General features: G+C 43.6%; 1 protein-coding gene across 1 annotated transcript; it reads left to right on the top strand.

Annotated features, from left to right (window-relative positions):
- Positions 1-3,705: 3,705 nt before the first annotated feature.
- Positions 3,706-9,932, top strand: LOC119819562 (interferon-induced protein with tetratricopeptide repeats 2-like). Its single transcript, XM_038337810.1, has 2 exons — positions 3,706-3,851; positions 7,261-9,932. The coding sequence occupies exons 1-2, from the start codon at positions 3,847-3,849 to the stop codon at positions 8,675-8,677; spliced, it is 1,422 nt and encodes a 473-aa protein (XP_038193738.1). The 5' UTR covers positions 3,706-3,846; the 3' UTR covers positions 8,678-9,932.
- The last annotated feature ends 6,561 nt before the right edge of the window (positions 9,933-16,493 follow it).

Below are 16,493 nucleotides of genomic sequence, written 5' to 3'. Positions count from 1 at the left end.
AGTCATTTCCCTCACCTGATAGAAGGGACATATGGCTACCCATGGCACCATCAGTATATTAAACCTCATGCTGGTCTCTAAACACCATCACCATCACAGTTATCACCTGTTATATATTTCAAAGTTCATGCAAACATCCTTGCCTTTCTCATCCCCTCTTCTACTCTAAACTCCTTCTAGCTGACAGGCTTCCATCCTGACAGCTACTCATCCTTCTTATAACCTGGCTATTGCCATTTGATGGAGGAGGGTCATCTGTCTATGTGTTACTTTCATTGGTTAATAAAGAAACTGCCTTGGCCCTTTAATAGGACAGAAAATTAGGTAGATGGAGTAGATAGAACAGAATTGTGGGAGAAAGAAGCAGAGTGAGGCAGATGCCTCAGGCAGATGCCATAGCTCTCCTCTCTGAGATGGACGCAGGCTAAGATCCTTCCTGGTAAGATACCACCTTGTGGTGCTACACAGATTACTAAATATGGGTTAAAGCAAGAAGTGAGAATTAGCCAATAAGAGGCTGAAACTAATGGGCCAGGCAGTGTTTAAAAGAATACAGTTTCCATGTAATTATTTCCGGTAAAGCTAGCCAAGTGGTGGAAAGCGTCCGGCCGCTCCTTCTACAGAGTGGCACCGGGTGTAAAGCTAGTCGTGCAGAAACGCAGCCCACAGCTCCTACTACAGCCATTATTCTCTGCTCGTCTCGTCTCACTGTACTCATCTATCATCTATCTATCTATCTATCTATCTATCTTCTATCTATCTATCATCTATCTATCTATCATCATCTATCTATCTATCTATCTATCTATCTATCTATCTATCTATCTATCTATCATCTATCTATCTATCTATCTATCTATCTATCTATCTATCTATCTATCATCTATCTATCTATCTATCTATCATCTATCATCTATCTATCTATCTATCTATCATCTATCTATCTATCATCTATCTATCTATCATCTATCTATCTATCTATCATCTATCTATCTATCTATCTATCTATCTATCTATCTATCTATCTATCTATCCATCCATCATCTATCTATCATCTATCTATCTATCATCTATCTATCTATCTATCTATCTATCTATCTATCTATCTATCTATCATCTATCTATTATCTATCTATCTATCTATCTACCTCTAACTCTTGCCACCTGCTTTCTCTCTCTTATTCCCTTACTCTCTCTATTGCTTCCTTTACTATGTTATATCTCGATGGCTCCACTATTATTTCCTGTTCTCCCATTTCCATGGTGCTGGTCATGGGCAGTCTTTTCCCTTCTCTCTGTTCTCTAGATTCCTCTCTCTCTCTCTCTCTCTCTCTCTCTCTCTCTCTCTCTCTCTCTCTCTCCCAAAACACACTCATTTACTTTTTGAAAAAGAAGACCCTTAGTCCTTTTATCTTTTCTATCAGAATGCCATGGAGTGGGTAATGCATAATGAAGAGAAGTTTGCTTCCCCACAGTTAAGAAGGCCAGGATGTAGGAGATGAGGGAGTGTCAAGTGCTTTCCTGGTGAGCAACCTCAAGGTGGAAAAGCAAAGAAGATAAAAGAGCCAGAAAGAAACAACGGCTCTCCTAGGGAGACCTGCTCCCATGGTAACAGTATTGGTCCATTTATGCTGGGTCATTGGCTCCTATGACTCAGCATCCTACCACCCACCAGGTGCCCCATTCACTACACTGGCACATGGGAATAAAGTTTCTTACAGAAACTTCAGGGGATACATTTGAACCACAGCAAAAGACATAATGCTGGATTTATTTCTGTGTTAGTTAAATTTCTGAGGTTATAACAAAATACCAGTGGCAACTAACTTAAAAAGAGAAAAGATTTATCTTGGCTCGTGGTGTTAGAGGTTTCTGTACTTGGTCACTTAGGCCTGCAGCAAACACATTACAATGGAGAGAACAGGGCAGAGGTAGCTCCTGTCACATGGTGACCAGGACCTAAGGAATGAGACAGGAAGAGGCTAGGACCCCAAATCCCTTTCAGAGGCATGCCATCAATGACCTAATTTTTTTTCATTGGAACCATTGGGAGCATCAGCTGTCAACTAAGACTTTGGGACATGGACCTTTGGGAAAGACATGTAATCTAACTAAAGTACGTTCTGAGGAAGGAAACAGAGATGCAAAGCTGGTTCACTACTACATTAACTGCTGAAGTTCATGTGGAAAATCACTTTAAACACTTTGATTTGTCAGCAAGGACAAAAGGAAATGAAGCAGGTGAGAATCTACTTTTAGTCGTGGGTCTTGGTGTGACCCAGAAAACACATCGGGAAATTGTGTTATGACCTTTTGACCTATGGGTCTGTATATTCTGTAATTCTTCTGTTTTCAAGAGTAGTATATGGGCCAGAGTTTCTCAAATGATTTATAATATGGGATGTGTTAGATGGTCCTGCATAATCAGAGGTCGTATAGTCCCAGAGTATCCTTCTGTGGAGAGCCCAGAAAGCCAGTGGCTGCTCAGGCCAAGTTGCTGAATGCCTGAGAAAACGAGGGACCAATGATGACACCTCATTCAAGGACTGAGGCCTGGAAGGCACTTGGATCATTCTTGGTGGAAGTCAGTGTTCAAAGTTTCAAAAACAAGAGTCTTCATGTGAGTCTTCATGGAGTGTTGTTGGGAGAGGGCAGTATTACAAACATTCAAGTGGTCAAGTATGGTTCATCATGGGGGCTCATGCCAGCTTCCCTCCTTCTGCTGTGCTACTGACATTTAGATTAGGCCTTCCCCATCTTGTTTGCTTTCTCATTTGCCAGTGTCTCTGGAAACAGTTCCACAGACAGAGGCAGACCTGTGCTTTACCAAGACTAGCAGATGGCCAAGATTGACGAACACAAGCACAAGGAAAAGGCAAGGCCAGCACATTTCTCTTTCATCACAGATGAGAGCTGCGGAACACCTGGGCATGCACACGCTGCCCCAGAAGGTGGCTCCCGAGGGAGCCAGGGATGCATAGAGTGCTCTCAAAATGATTTGCCTCCATATTGGTAGTGATCATGAGAGGTCATGGAATGTCAGACCATTTCAGGCTCTGGAAAAAGCAAATATCCAAAGTTTGCCCCTTCTGGTTTCCAGTTAATGATTTTGGTTACTAATTACATTAGTTGCTAGATGCCAGGCATGATTCTAGAACATTTCATTCATTCACCCACTTCATCCTCCCATCACCATGGTGATCTGGTGCAGTATTGTTTCCAGTTCACAACAGGAGAAACTAAATCAGAGGCAGGGGGTCACTTCCCTCAGGGAGCCACAGACTTGAAATGCAGGTGGAGGGCTATCAGAGCTCCAACTTGGAACTGTGTGTCCATTCATTCAACATCTGCATTTCAAGTCCCTGCCAGGCCATGGAGTATGCGCTTATCCTTGAAGAAAAGGAGCTTAGTGAATGAAGCAGAGAAAAATCCTTGCTCCTGGGGAATAGAAACTGCTCCCTACAGTGGCCTGTGGTCATAGGGGTGAGGAGAATGAGGAGGGACTATTGAGGCGATAATGAGGCCGGATGCTGTGGTTTCCTTCTCCAGGTTGATTACCCTCTCTGTTGCAAATCTAAGACATCAATACTTTCTGACTCACAGCACAAAGCTGGTCCCTGAAAGGCTTGGCTCTCTTTCAACTCATTTGTACACAAAAAGTGACATCGTTTTTTCTGGTTTCGATTTCTCTTCTGTGGGGTCAGCTGCAGAGAAACAGGAAAGGAAACCAGCTGCTGGTGATATATATGGGTCTGTAGCGCTTCTTTAGGAGTCAGAGGACGAGATTGTCTGCAGCTGCCTGCAGCCGCTCTGAGCCCTTCAACACAGCTGAGAGGCACAGCAACCATGAGGTATGCCCTCCCTTTCTCCGCTGGTGAGGAGAATGCAGTCAGCCTTGATGACAGAGGCAAATCCTAAGCAGCCAAGGTCCCAAGAGAGGCCTGTCCTGTTTTTACCTTTCACACCTCTGTCTCTACAGCTGTCAATCTGTCGTAGAGATGCCCCGTGGCTTCCTCCAGGTTTGCTTATCTACCTGACATCAGAGAGGGTTGTTTGATCTTACAGGGACTTCTTATAAAGATGGATCTGGGAGAATTTTTCTTGTGAATTCTCTCTCTCTCTCTCTCTCTCTCTCTCTCTCTCTCTCTCTCTCTCTCTCTCTCTCCTTCCCTCCCTCCCTTCCTCCCTCCCTCCCCCCTCTCTACCCACCTCCACTCTCATTGCAAAATTAAATTGAGAGTATCTAATATGAATTTTATATAACAGTGTTCTTTTTTAATTCTTTATTGTTAAAGATGTACTTAGACTACTAACACTGCTTCCCCCTCTTCTGAATTTTACTTGTAATTGATGGATTAATCTCAGAATGCAGAAGGGTTGTGAACTAAACAGAGCACAGGAAGGAAGGAGCTCCTCTCACTCACTGCCTCTCAGCTCTGTCTCCTGTCTGGTAGCACGGAGGTTCAGTACTGTCAAACACGATCCTTGTCACTCTATGTGGCTTTCAAACTATCAATTGTTCAAGTCAGAAACTGTAGTATTACAGTACATAGCTGGTTTACAGACCGCATGGAAAATGAAGTAAGAATACACAACATTCCAGAGGCTTCTGTGCTGGGTTACTTTGTTTCCTGCTTATTTCTTTTTCTGTCTCTGGGTAAGACTGAAGGGAATCTTAAAAAATGAAAAAAACTTTAAGAGTCACAATGGTACCCTGAGAGGGGAAAGGAGCTAGATGCCTATAAGCCTCTCCTGCAGCCACACACCCTATCCTTGGTATAAACTATAAATCCGAGAGAATAAGATTCAAAGGGAAATTAAACAAGAATGTGAAAGTATTAGTAAGCTATCAAAATGGAACATCACCAATGTAAGAAGAAGAAACAGGGGAAGGGTATGGAGACTGTATTTCATTCTGAAATAAAGGTTTGAGGCATTGCTAGCATATATAATACAATTGTTAGATGAAATATCCCAATGATGGTAAAATGTGTGAAACTCAAGAGTGATTGGAAATAAGATATAAGTAGTTCGAATGAGCAGATGCCCAAAGGGACTTTAATCTTTTGCAGATCATCCGTGTTTGTTGCAAACTAACATGTTTCTTTCTTTATGAAACAAGGAAATGCAATCAGCCTAGGTGTCCAACAATGATAAATGAATAATGAAGATGTGGTCCATGCAATGGAATTTTGTTCTGCCATTTAAAAGAAATTAAGGACTAGCCTCTCCTAGGGATGAGCTACCTAACTGGTTACTTAGTGTTCAGACTCTAAATACACATAAACAACAAAATACACACAATACACAAAATACACACAATACACACAAACAACAAAAGATGGACTCAGAAGATTGTATCTGTAGATTTTTGCATACATATCCAAAAATATGCAAAATGCTCAAAGAAAAAGAGGCTATTAATTTGAGAGTGGAGAGCATGAGAGTAGTTTGAGGGAGGAGACAAATGAAACTGGAGGAAAAACAGGGAAAGGGGGAAGTGACACAGTTATGTTTTAATTAGAATGTGTTTTTAAAGAACAAAATGAAATTATGCACTCTGAAGGAAAATGGATAGAACTAGAAAATATTAAGTAAGAAAATCCAGACTCAGAATGGCAAACACTGCTTGTTCTAATCTGTGAATCTTAGCTTTACATATGTGTAATTATATGAATGTGTGTAGATGTCAGGGAACTACAAATGGAATCAGGATCAGAAGACAACAGAAAAGAGACATTAAAAGAGAAGCGATCAGAGGGAGGGCACCAGAGCACATGTGATATAAAAGAGAGGGGGGAGGGGGGAGGTACCAGAGCACATGTGATATAAAAGAGAAGGGGTGGGGGAGGCACCAGAGCACATGTGATATAAAAGAGAGGGGGGAGGGGGAGGCACCAGAGCACATGTGATATAAAAGAGAAGGGGTGGGGGAGGCACCAGAGCACATGTGATATAAAAGAGAAGGGGTGGGGGAGGCACCAGAGCACATGTGATATAAAAGAGAAGGGGTGGGGGAGGCACCAGAGCACATGTGATATAAAAGAGAAGGGGTGGGGGAGGCACCAGAGCACATGTGATATAAAGTGAAAGTGGGAACACTGCACATGGAGGCTTTGAGACAGGAATGAGGGCAATGAAACAGAGAGAAGAAGGCAGGGGAAGGGGCATCCAATGCAAAGTACAAGATGCAAAATAAAAGAACTTAAAACAAAGATAGTAACTATCTTTTAACAATAAGTGGTTAACAGAGTAATCCAACAGCAGACGAGAGTAAAAATGTTTAAATAAGAGACACAAGTAATGTGATCAAATTTCAAGATGTTGGACTAAAAAAAGAAAGAACATTAAAGATACATTAAAAATTGGACTGGGGATGGAGAGACAGATTGACAATTGCAAACAAATACTGCTCTTCTAGAGGAGTAGAGTTCTGTTCCCTGAGCCTATATCAGATGTTGAGGTCTTTGATCCATTTGGACTTGAGTTTTGTGCATGGCAATAGATATGGATCTCTTGGCAATCTAATATATGTTGACATTCAGTTAGACCAGCACCATTTGTTAAGATGCTTTCCTGTTTTCATTGTACTACATTTACTTTTTGTCAGAAGTCAGGTGCTCGTAGGTGTGTGGATTAATGTCAAGGTCATCAGTTCGATTCCATTGTTCCACATGTCTGTTTTTATGCCAATACCAAGCTGTTTTTTATTACTATAGCTCTATAGTAGAGTTTGAAGTCAGGGATGGTGATGCCTCTGGATGAACCATTATTGTACGGGAATGTTGAAACTATTCTGGGTTTTCTGTTCTTCCGTATGAAATTGAATACTGTTCTTTCAAGGTCTGTGAAGAATTGTGGTGGGATGTTGTAAGAAGAAATTCAGTTACTATCTCTAAATAAAAAGCTCCAGGAATAACACTGAAGCTGTGCTGGGGTCCACAGTGACCCTCCAACACAAAGGCAGTAACTAGCTAACAGAAACAGTCTTTCTAGGAAACACAAATGCCGTCTAGGACTGACTCACTTCCTTCTGTCAGTTTTTCTGCCTAAAATTAGCAAACTCTTACTTCCTTATGCAGTAATTCAGACAAATGACAAATATTGAAATAAAGGAAAGGAAAGCATGCACCTTGGTTATGTTTAGATGAACACTCTTTAGAAGGAAAGGAATATTTGCTGTGATCCCACTCCTTGACAGGTGAACGTGTGTGGTGTCTCCCAAATGACTGTTTCTTTTTTTTTTTTTCTGTCCCACAGCACACCTATAAAGAAATCCTTGGAGAGCAGGCTCCAGCAGCTAAAATGCCATTTCACCTGGAACTTGATAGCGGGAGATGAGTCCTTGGATGAGTTTGAGGACAGGGTGTTTAACAAGGATGAGTTTCAGAACAGTGAGTGTAAAGCCACGATGTGCAACATCCTGGCCTATGTCAAGCACCTCAGAGGCCAAAACGAGGCAGCACTGAAGTGTTTAGAGGATGCTGAAAGTTTCATCCAGCAACAGCATCCTGACCAAGTAGAAATCAGAAGTCTGGTCACCTGGGGAAACTATGCTTGGGTTTACTATCACATGGGCCAATTCTCAAAAGCACAGGCTTTTCTCGACAAGGTGAGAGGGGTCTGTGAGAAGTTTTCCAGTCCCTACAGGATCGAGAGTCCTGAGCTTGACTGTGAGGAAGGGTGGGCCCGATTAAAGTGCACCCAGAACCAAAATGAGAGAGTGAAGGTGTGTTTTGAGAAGGCTCTGGAAAAGGACCCGGAGAACCCAGAATTCACCTCTGGATGGGCCATTGCAAGCTACCGTCTGGACTACTGGCCAGCACGGCAGGACTCCATTGACTCTCTGAAAGAAGCCCATAGACTTTCTCCCGACAACTCTTATCTTAAAGTCCTCTTGGCACTGAAGCTTGAGATGGTAGATGAAAACCAAGCATGGGAACTAGTTGAAGAAGCCATAAGGAAAGCCCCAGATGCGACAGATGTGCTGCTCAGTGCAGCCAAGTTTTATTACAAGACACATGACGCGGACAGAGCCATACAGCTGCTTAGAAAGGCTTTAAAATGCCTGCCAAACAATGCCTATGCGCATTACCATGTTGGGTGCTGTTACAGGTCAAAAGTCCTTGGAATGGTTCATAGAAGAGAGACTGCATTGAATGGGAATCAAACGAGGTTTCAGGAACTAATAGAACTGGCGATTAACCACTTAAGGAAAGCAGAGGAGATCAAGGAATTTCTCGAACATTCCTGTAGCTACCTTGCTGGACTTTATGCCATGGCAAACCAGTATGAAGAAGCTGATTATTACTTCCAGAAAGAATTCAAGAATGTTCTCACACCAGGCCTTAAACAGTTGCTCCACCTACAGTATGGCAATTTCCAGTTGTTTCAAATGAAGTGTGAAGACAAGGCCATCCATCATTTTATGGAGGGTGTGAAAATAAGGCTGGAGACGAAGCCTAAAGGAAAGATGATAAACAAACTTCAAAGAATTGCCCTAAGGCGACTTTCTGAAAATGAATTTGATTCTGAGGCCTTGCACATCTTGGCGTTTCTTCAGGAGTTGAATGAAGAATGCCAGCAAGCTGCTAAAGAAGCTGAGAGGGTGCTCGATGCTGAGAAGGCTGCTCCTTCAGTCTCTTTGCATGAGGATGGGGAAAATGGGGACAAGTGAGGGTGACACGGTGCCCACAGCGCTACTGCTTGTAGGAAACTGAAACCCTTACCAAGTTGCCATTCAATATACTTAACAACTTCATGGATAGGAACCCTTCTATCAAATGTTAGTACCTGAATTGCTGTATCAGAGAGAGCTTTGAGAGGGGAACCAGTTGGAGCCATAGACACAAGATCCTGGCAAACAGCCTAGATTGCTTTTTATTTCTTAGAAATAGTTTCCATGGTAACAATTCTTTAATCACCCTCTTTGGATGCTTCTCTTGGGTTTGTTTCTAGAATTATTCAAAGTAGCCAACTTCCTCACATGGGTGAGTTTTCCATCCTTGAGTTATTTTAGCGATTGCACAGCCTTGTTCTACATAGATAACAGTGCCCATCAAAAAACTCAGGAGCCAGGGGCAGTTGCTCAAGACAATATTCCAGCACTTGGAAGCTGAGACAGGAGGATTACCACAAGTTGGACATCAGTCTGAGCATGACCTGGAATGGGTAGTGGAGGGTGGTGAGAATTATACATGTCAATATTTAATGATTTTGTACATTATCTTGTTAGTTTGGATTGTATATACCTATATAGCCACTATTAGCACACATTTCTAAAGCATGGAAGGTAGGGATTTTGTTTTACTGTATAATTTCAAAGCTTACAAAATAGTGCTCAATATTAATTGGGCTCAAAATAGAAACTGAATGGTGAGTTTCAGGTCTAAAAACAAACAAGAAACAACAAAGGTTGACAGACAAAATCCTTCTTCCAATTTACCAGTTAGTCCTTAACTTACAGTGTCCCATAAACATGAATTCAGTTGCAACATTAACTCAGATGGCAACCTAATTGGGAAATTGAGAACAGAGAAAGTAAGAAGGGCCGTATCTGTGCAAACCAATAGAGTCAGACGATTACATTGTCAGACTTGAGGGAGGCACAAAGGGAGACTTCTTCCCGACTCTGCTTTCCCTATGAGTGTGGAGCTGCATGAAAATAAGGGGGGGGGGGTTCTGTCTACCATCGTGACAATTGAAATAAATATTTATTTCAAACTTGAGTGGAAACTCCAGTGGAGATGAAGAGAATGTTGATTCATCCTTGATGATTATAAAGCCATGAAGAAACAGTTTATAGTCACTATTAGGAAGATGTCCCTGTCATGTGAATACTTCCCTTATTCAACAGTGCTATAATGAACCCGCATTAGAGATGCTAGGAAGGACACTGGGTGGGAGAATAACTTGGTAACTGAAGCCTGGTGGTGGGACTAGGAAGTTGCATGGGTACTAGAGGGAGAATTCTTTCTTCCATTAGAAATGTTGCATACCAAGGAATATAAAAACTTCTTTGCGCTCTGAAAAATACTCAGGAACATCACGAAACTGATGACTGGTATTTCCTCGGTAGATCTGGAATGGCCTAAACCTCAAGGTTGATGTGCAGCAGCAGAGAGGCGATTGGCCCAACATGAGGCCGACAACCACCTCTGGGGTAGAAAATGTTTCTCCATCGGCGTTAGTTTTCTTCTAAGTATATATGAACATTTTATCAGCAATTAGAATATATTAGATTAATAGGTTCTTAAAACTGGACATTCTGACAGCTGTAACAATGTTCCCTGTTATTTTAAATATTAAAGGGTTTTGTATGTACTTAAGTCCATCAGTAGACAGCATTTGAATTTCTGGAAAAATAATAAACTTAATGAATAACACATGATAGAACATTAAGCAGTGTTCTGGCTGAATAAAAATTTTACTGTACTCTCACTGTCTTAGACTTAAGTACTAATAAGAAAGAGTGGCATTAATTATTTTGCTGCCTGAAGTGTCTGTTCTTTTTAGATTTGATGTCTGATATCTGCACAGGGACACACTTGATCTTGACTTTTATCCTTGTTTCCCTTCCTATTGCAGGGACAAAACACAGACTAAAACAACGTGAGGGTCTATATAGCTAACAAGTTACAGTCTATTGCTGAGGGAAGCCCAGACAGGAATTCAAGGCAAGAACCCAGTCAAAGACCCTGGATAGATTATAGGACATAACTGGACCACATCTTCAGGAAATGGCATTCCTCTCCCTAGGGCTATACGAGGACGTGACAATTTGTGAATCAGACATGAAAACCTGTGATGCTGATATTTGTTAAGAGGGTATGTTGGTAGGAACCCAGAAATGCCTGCCCTCTTCCTCCAGAGAAGAATTAGGTCACATGACATTCCTAGGCCTCAGATACTTCTCCGAAGGAAAATAGCATCATTGTACCTTATACAACCTTGAACAGGCTGGACTGTGACTAAGGCTTCCTTGATGAAATGCAAACTTGTATCTGTTAGCAAAGAATCTGTAACAGTAAATGTGACCCTGCTAGTGAGGTTGGCACACGTGTACCCTCCTGCCTTAGGTCCCTTGGCTTCCCACTTCACTCCTTCAGCATAAGTCAAGAGAGGTGATTTGGTCACTTTCTCACATCTTTTCTCATATATTCACCAAGGTAACTGATAATCCCCAACAAAACTGCCCTAAGTGCTAACAAGCAAGCCTGTAAAATGCTGGGACTCAACCTGCTGTTCATCTTGCTCCAACCCTACATATGAACATTGTTTGACCACAAACCTGCATATGTATGTCTCTGGTCCCTGCTTGGGTTGGCACTCTGAGTGTCAAGGATGTTCTCAGGTGTGTTTGTGTGAGTGAAGGAGCGAGAAAATGTCTGTCATCTCTAGCTTGCTTTCAAATAATGGCTTCCCGTGGTGAAAAGCCCCCTGTCAGCTTCTTCTTCTTGTCCTTTTTCTCTGTCAGGGTCAGAGCCAGTCGACTGAGTCATGACTGCTTTCATTCCCCCCATCCCTCCCCAACTCCCTGACACTTCTCCCTTGCTGTGACAAACACCTGAGAGAAATCATGAAGGAGGGAGGGTGGATATTGATTGATGGTCTCAGGTTGCTGCTGTGATTTGTTGGCTGTGTATTTTCTGGGATTGTGGCAGCAGAGGGGCATGCTGAAGGGAACACTTATGTCGTGGAGTCCAGGGAGGCAGGAGTGAGGCGAAGGATGGCCTGAGACAAGGTCGCATCCCCAAGTACATGCATCCAGTGATTTACTACTTCATCCACAAATTTCCACCATTTTCCAGTGAGGCCATCAAGTTAGGAAACTCTCAGTGGACGGAACTATTGGGACCCTCTAGACCCATCAAAGGGGGAGCCTTTCTGGAACATTCCATGTCCAAAACTACATCAGTCCATGCCAGTAGACTCACACTATCTTCATCCAGTGAGAGCAGAAACCACAGGAGTGTTTCAGTCCCATTGAGACTTGTTTTAGTTAGCATAGGTACCATCAGCTCGGCACTAACCAGGGAATGGGGGTTCCAACTAAAGACTACATAACCTCAGCCCTCCTTTCTCACAACATCACCCCATCACCTATCTCTGAGAAGGACTTAGACTTAGCAAGTAAGAATTTTTTCTTATGATTTACAGTGTGGCTGCCTCATTGCTGATAATCTGCACTTTTGTAAAGGGGCAAGAAGGGGGCTACAGAGGAAACCTGACTGAGATTCTCAGGCTAAAGGCAAACGCAGTGGGTCTAACAGGAGAGCACTTAACCTCGTATGCCATTAGCAGTAGCAAGTTGCTAAGCAAAACAACCAACCAGAATTCCACAGCCATCTAAGTTCATGTCTGCTTCCTAGTACGGAGCAGCAATGTCTGAACTTGAACTCTAACTGTGACTATTCCCACATCTGTAACTGGCCTGCCCTTGGGGTCCTGACAGGATACCTCCTCAGCTGAAACCACTAAGAGCACCTCCTGAGCACATTCACTGTGTTCCCCTTTAAAAGGTGGACCTTGCCCACTCCCCCCCCCTCTCTCTTTCTCTTCCTCTCTTTTCTCTCTGCTTCTCTGCCTGTCTCTGTAGTCCCTCTGTCTCTCTCTTTGCCTCTCTCTCCTGCTGTTCCTGTCTCCAGAGGCCAGTCTCCCCCTCCCTCCTTTCTCCCATTCCCTTTCCCCAATAAAAAAACCTCTCCATGTGAGCCCTGTTGCATGGTGTCTTACTCTCTCAGCCGCTTTTTAAACTACAACAATAACTATCTCGTGGGACTCTGCTTTCATAAACACCATGTGTCAGCCTAGCTTTGCTTTGTGTTGCCTCAGGCTGGGAAACTGGCTGGGTCCCAGAGGTCTCGGGATTCAGTTTCTTTTTCCTCTTCTGGTTGATTTTAAGTCAGTTTCACTTTTCAGTTTCCTCTTCTCTTACACAAACACAAACCCCTAGAAACAGGAGAGCGTCCGTCCGCTGGTGAGTTCCTCCCTCCACCAGCCCTTTATATAGTCCTCTCAGTGTCCCCCTGCGGGAGACTGAGATTTCTGAACCTCTCAGCCCACACCCAGCTTTTCCCCAGCAGCACAGAAGCAAGTCGTCATCATGAGGTCAGTGCAATCTCGGGTTCTCCACAGTAGATGATGCACAGCGCTGCTCTCTGCATTGAGTTTCTGAAGTTGTCTGGTTGCTCATAGATCCAACACACCTGAATTAGCATGGCTTTTGGAGGGCATGTGCAAGATCCTGCCATTTCTAAAGCTGCTCACTGGATGGCACTAATTCCTGAGCTAGGAGAGAGGCTATAAAATATAGATTCACTCAAGGGACAAAATATGACTCATTGCTAGTACTAATGCAATTGCTCTTGCTGAACTTTCCTCTTGATGTTATTGAAAGAGATTGATCAAGTCATGGGAAGCTCCGTGTGTGTGTGTGTGTGTGTGTGTGTGTGTGTGTGTGTGTGGTCAAAGGAAGCCTTCATTTTTTGGAGGTAGTGTAAATCCCAGTCTCTGGACTCCATCTTTGGAGGCCTGGCCCTTGTGCCCCTTGCATCTAGACCCCTCCCTGAGAGGGTCAAGGTAGGCTGCCTGCCAAATTTTGACCACTTCCCAGAAAAGGTCAGGACCACTCCCTCAGTCTACTTAAACTGCTTCCAAAACATAAACACATGATTTTCCCTATTTCTCCCTTGTGGTCACTTTGTGGCTTTCCAGTTTCCCTTGGGGCCACCAGAGAGCACAGGAATCCAATTAAAGCTGGATATCTTTTAATTTGTTTTGTTTTGATTTGGTTTGATAGGGATTTTTTGTGTCAACAAAGAGCTCCTGTTGGGAAATATTTTTAACATCTTGGAGGTCCTGCCAGGCAGTGTATGCAGTGGTCACTTCCATTGACATAGTTGAAGTGCCCCACCTGCCAATGGGAACCTCATCACAAAAGGCTGAATTAATTGCCTTGACTAGGGCACTTCAAATAGCTAAGGGCCAACGGGCTAATAGCTACACTGACTTTAAATATGCCTTCTTGATAGCCCACACTCATTCTGCACTCTGAAAGGAAAGGGGCTTTCTTACTACCAAGGGCACTCCCAGAGTTAACAGACCCCTTATAACCAACCTTTTGGAGGCCCTCCAGAGCCCTTCAGAAGTAGCCATTATTCACTGTCGAGGACACCAATCCTTCAAGAACCCAGTGGCCTTAGGCAATGCCAAGGCTGACTCAGTAGTCCGGGGGCTGGCCTCCAGCTCCTCGGACTCCACAGAACATATTTTGTTCTTAACTCCCTCCTATCAGCCCTGTTACCACCTAAAGAGAGGGATAAATTTATAAAAGGGGGGGACACAAAGGATGGGCGGTTCTATTTAAATGACTGTCTCATCTTTCCTCAAGACCAGACATTGTCAAACATTTCAGACATCTGCCAGACCTTACATAGGCCACAAAGCTTTGTTCTGCTTCTTGGAGCCAACCCACAGGGGGCTGTCCACATATGTCAGTCTCTACACCAGCTTTGTGGACACCAACCGGGCGAAGATTGGCAGGTTGATTTCACCCATAAGCCTACTCATAAAAAAAACTCCATTATCTCCTAACACTTGTGGGCACTTTTACAGGATGGATAAAAGTGTTTCCAGCCTCCAGGGAAATGGCAGATATAGTGGCTCAGGTACTCCTGGACCACATCATTCCTCAGTGTTGTGTCCCACGAACCATACAGACAGACAATGGGCCAGCCTTCACTTCCAGGGTCATGGAGCTCGTGTCAGAAGCTCTCAACATCTAAAAATTCTACATCTCCTACCATCCACAATCCTCGGGAAAGGTGGAGAGGACCAATGGACTCATCAAACAACAATTAACCAAGCTCTCCATTGAACTCAGGTTATCTTGGCCCTCCCTTCTCCCCATTGCCCTTACTCACCTCAGGGCCACCACCCCTATGTTCCCCTATGGGCCTGAGCCTTTTTGAGCTGCTTTATGGAAGGACCTTTCTCCTTAACCATTACCTACCAGCCCAAGTTCCTCCACTGGCAGGGTACCTACCCTACCTCACCCTTCCGAGGTTCCTTCTTCATTCACACACTGACAGTTGTCTCCCACACCAGTGGATACTAATGCCCCTAAACCTGCCCCACTCTCCCCTGGAGACACAGTACTCGCCAAACAGCTAACTCCTAGGTCTCTTGAACCTCAATGGACAGGACCTCACACGGTAATCCTCACCACTCCCTCGGCTGCCAAGCTCTTGGGACACCCATGCTGGTACCATCTCTCCAGGCTCAAGTGGGCACCTACCTACTCAGGACACTGGTGTGTCCAGCAGTTAAGACCTTCTACCCTCCGGTTTTTCAAGATACCACAATGAAGGGCCTACCTGCTCCTCATCCTGGCACACTCATCTTTGGTTATATAAACAATACAGGTAATAACAATATTTTTTTTTCATAGACACCTGCCTTCTCACCTCTCCCAAGAAACAGATGCCTGGCGTCTCCGGGATGACAGCAAACTGAATGCCTTTCCAGCCACACCTCTTGCTGAGCATGGACCCACCAACACCCAGCTCTCGCCTCCCTCATGTTCCCCCATGCCTGCAGGATGTATCCAGACTTGAGTCAATGCCCCTTTTTCAAAGAGAGCCTAAAAGTTGGTTATAAATATCACTTCAGCTTCCTGTTACTCCTTACACAAACAGTCTGGAATGTAAATCCCGGTCTCTAGCTTCCATCTTTGGAGGCCCTGCCCCTGTGTCCCTTGCAACTTGACCTCTCCCCAAGGAGTGTCAAGGTAGCACAACAAACTTTGACCCCTCCCCAGAAAAGGTCAAGACCACTCCCCCAGGCTACTTAAACTGCTCCTCAAAAAGGAAACACATGGTTTTCCCTTCTTCTTCCTGGTGGTCACGTTGTGGCTTTCCAGTTCTCCTGGGGGCCACCCAAGAGCACTGGAGCCCAATTAAACCAGGATATCTTTTAATTTGGTTTGTTTTGATTTGGCTTGATTGGGATTTCTGTGTCGGCAGAGCCATCCTGTTAGGAAATATTCTTAAAAGGTAGTATGAGAGTTGGAATTAGTACTGTAAATTCAACTCAAGGTGCTGAAATGTTTGATCACTTCAGGATTGAGGCAGAAGAAATGATTCTTACAGATAAACAGGGTTTTTAAAATTCTTTTTTATACAAAACCAAGCCTTAATGTTTAAAGTTTTTTTTCTACTGTGAAATGCTGGTGGGCAGGAGAAGACAATTCTCCCTCAAAAATATAAACTCTGCCAAATTTCTAGTTACAGGAAGCAGAACAATGGTGCCTAGAGGGGATAATGATAGGGTATGAAGTCCACACAGGCATCCTATGGGATGCCTGAAGTAACCTATAAGGAGTCTAGGTGGGTATACAGGCATTCACATTTGTTGAGACTCAGCAAGTTACCCCCCTAAAGTAAGTGCATTAGACTGTAAGAAAAGAGAAATCATAGCAAATGTGATTTTCT

This window comes from Arvicola amphibius, chromosome 1 (genome assembly GCF_903992535.2).
Source record: "Arvicola amphibius chromosome 1, mArvAmp1.2, whole genome shotgun sequence".
Classification (NCBI taxonomy): domain Eukaryota; kingdom Metazoa; phylum Chordata; class Mammalia; order Rodentia; family Cricetidae; genus Arvicola; species Arvicola amphibius.
This window is presented reverse-complemented; position numbering and strand designations above follow the sequence as displayed.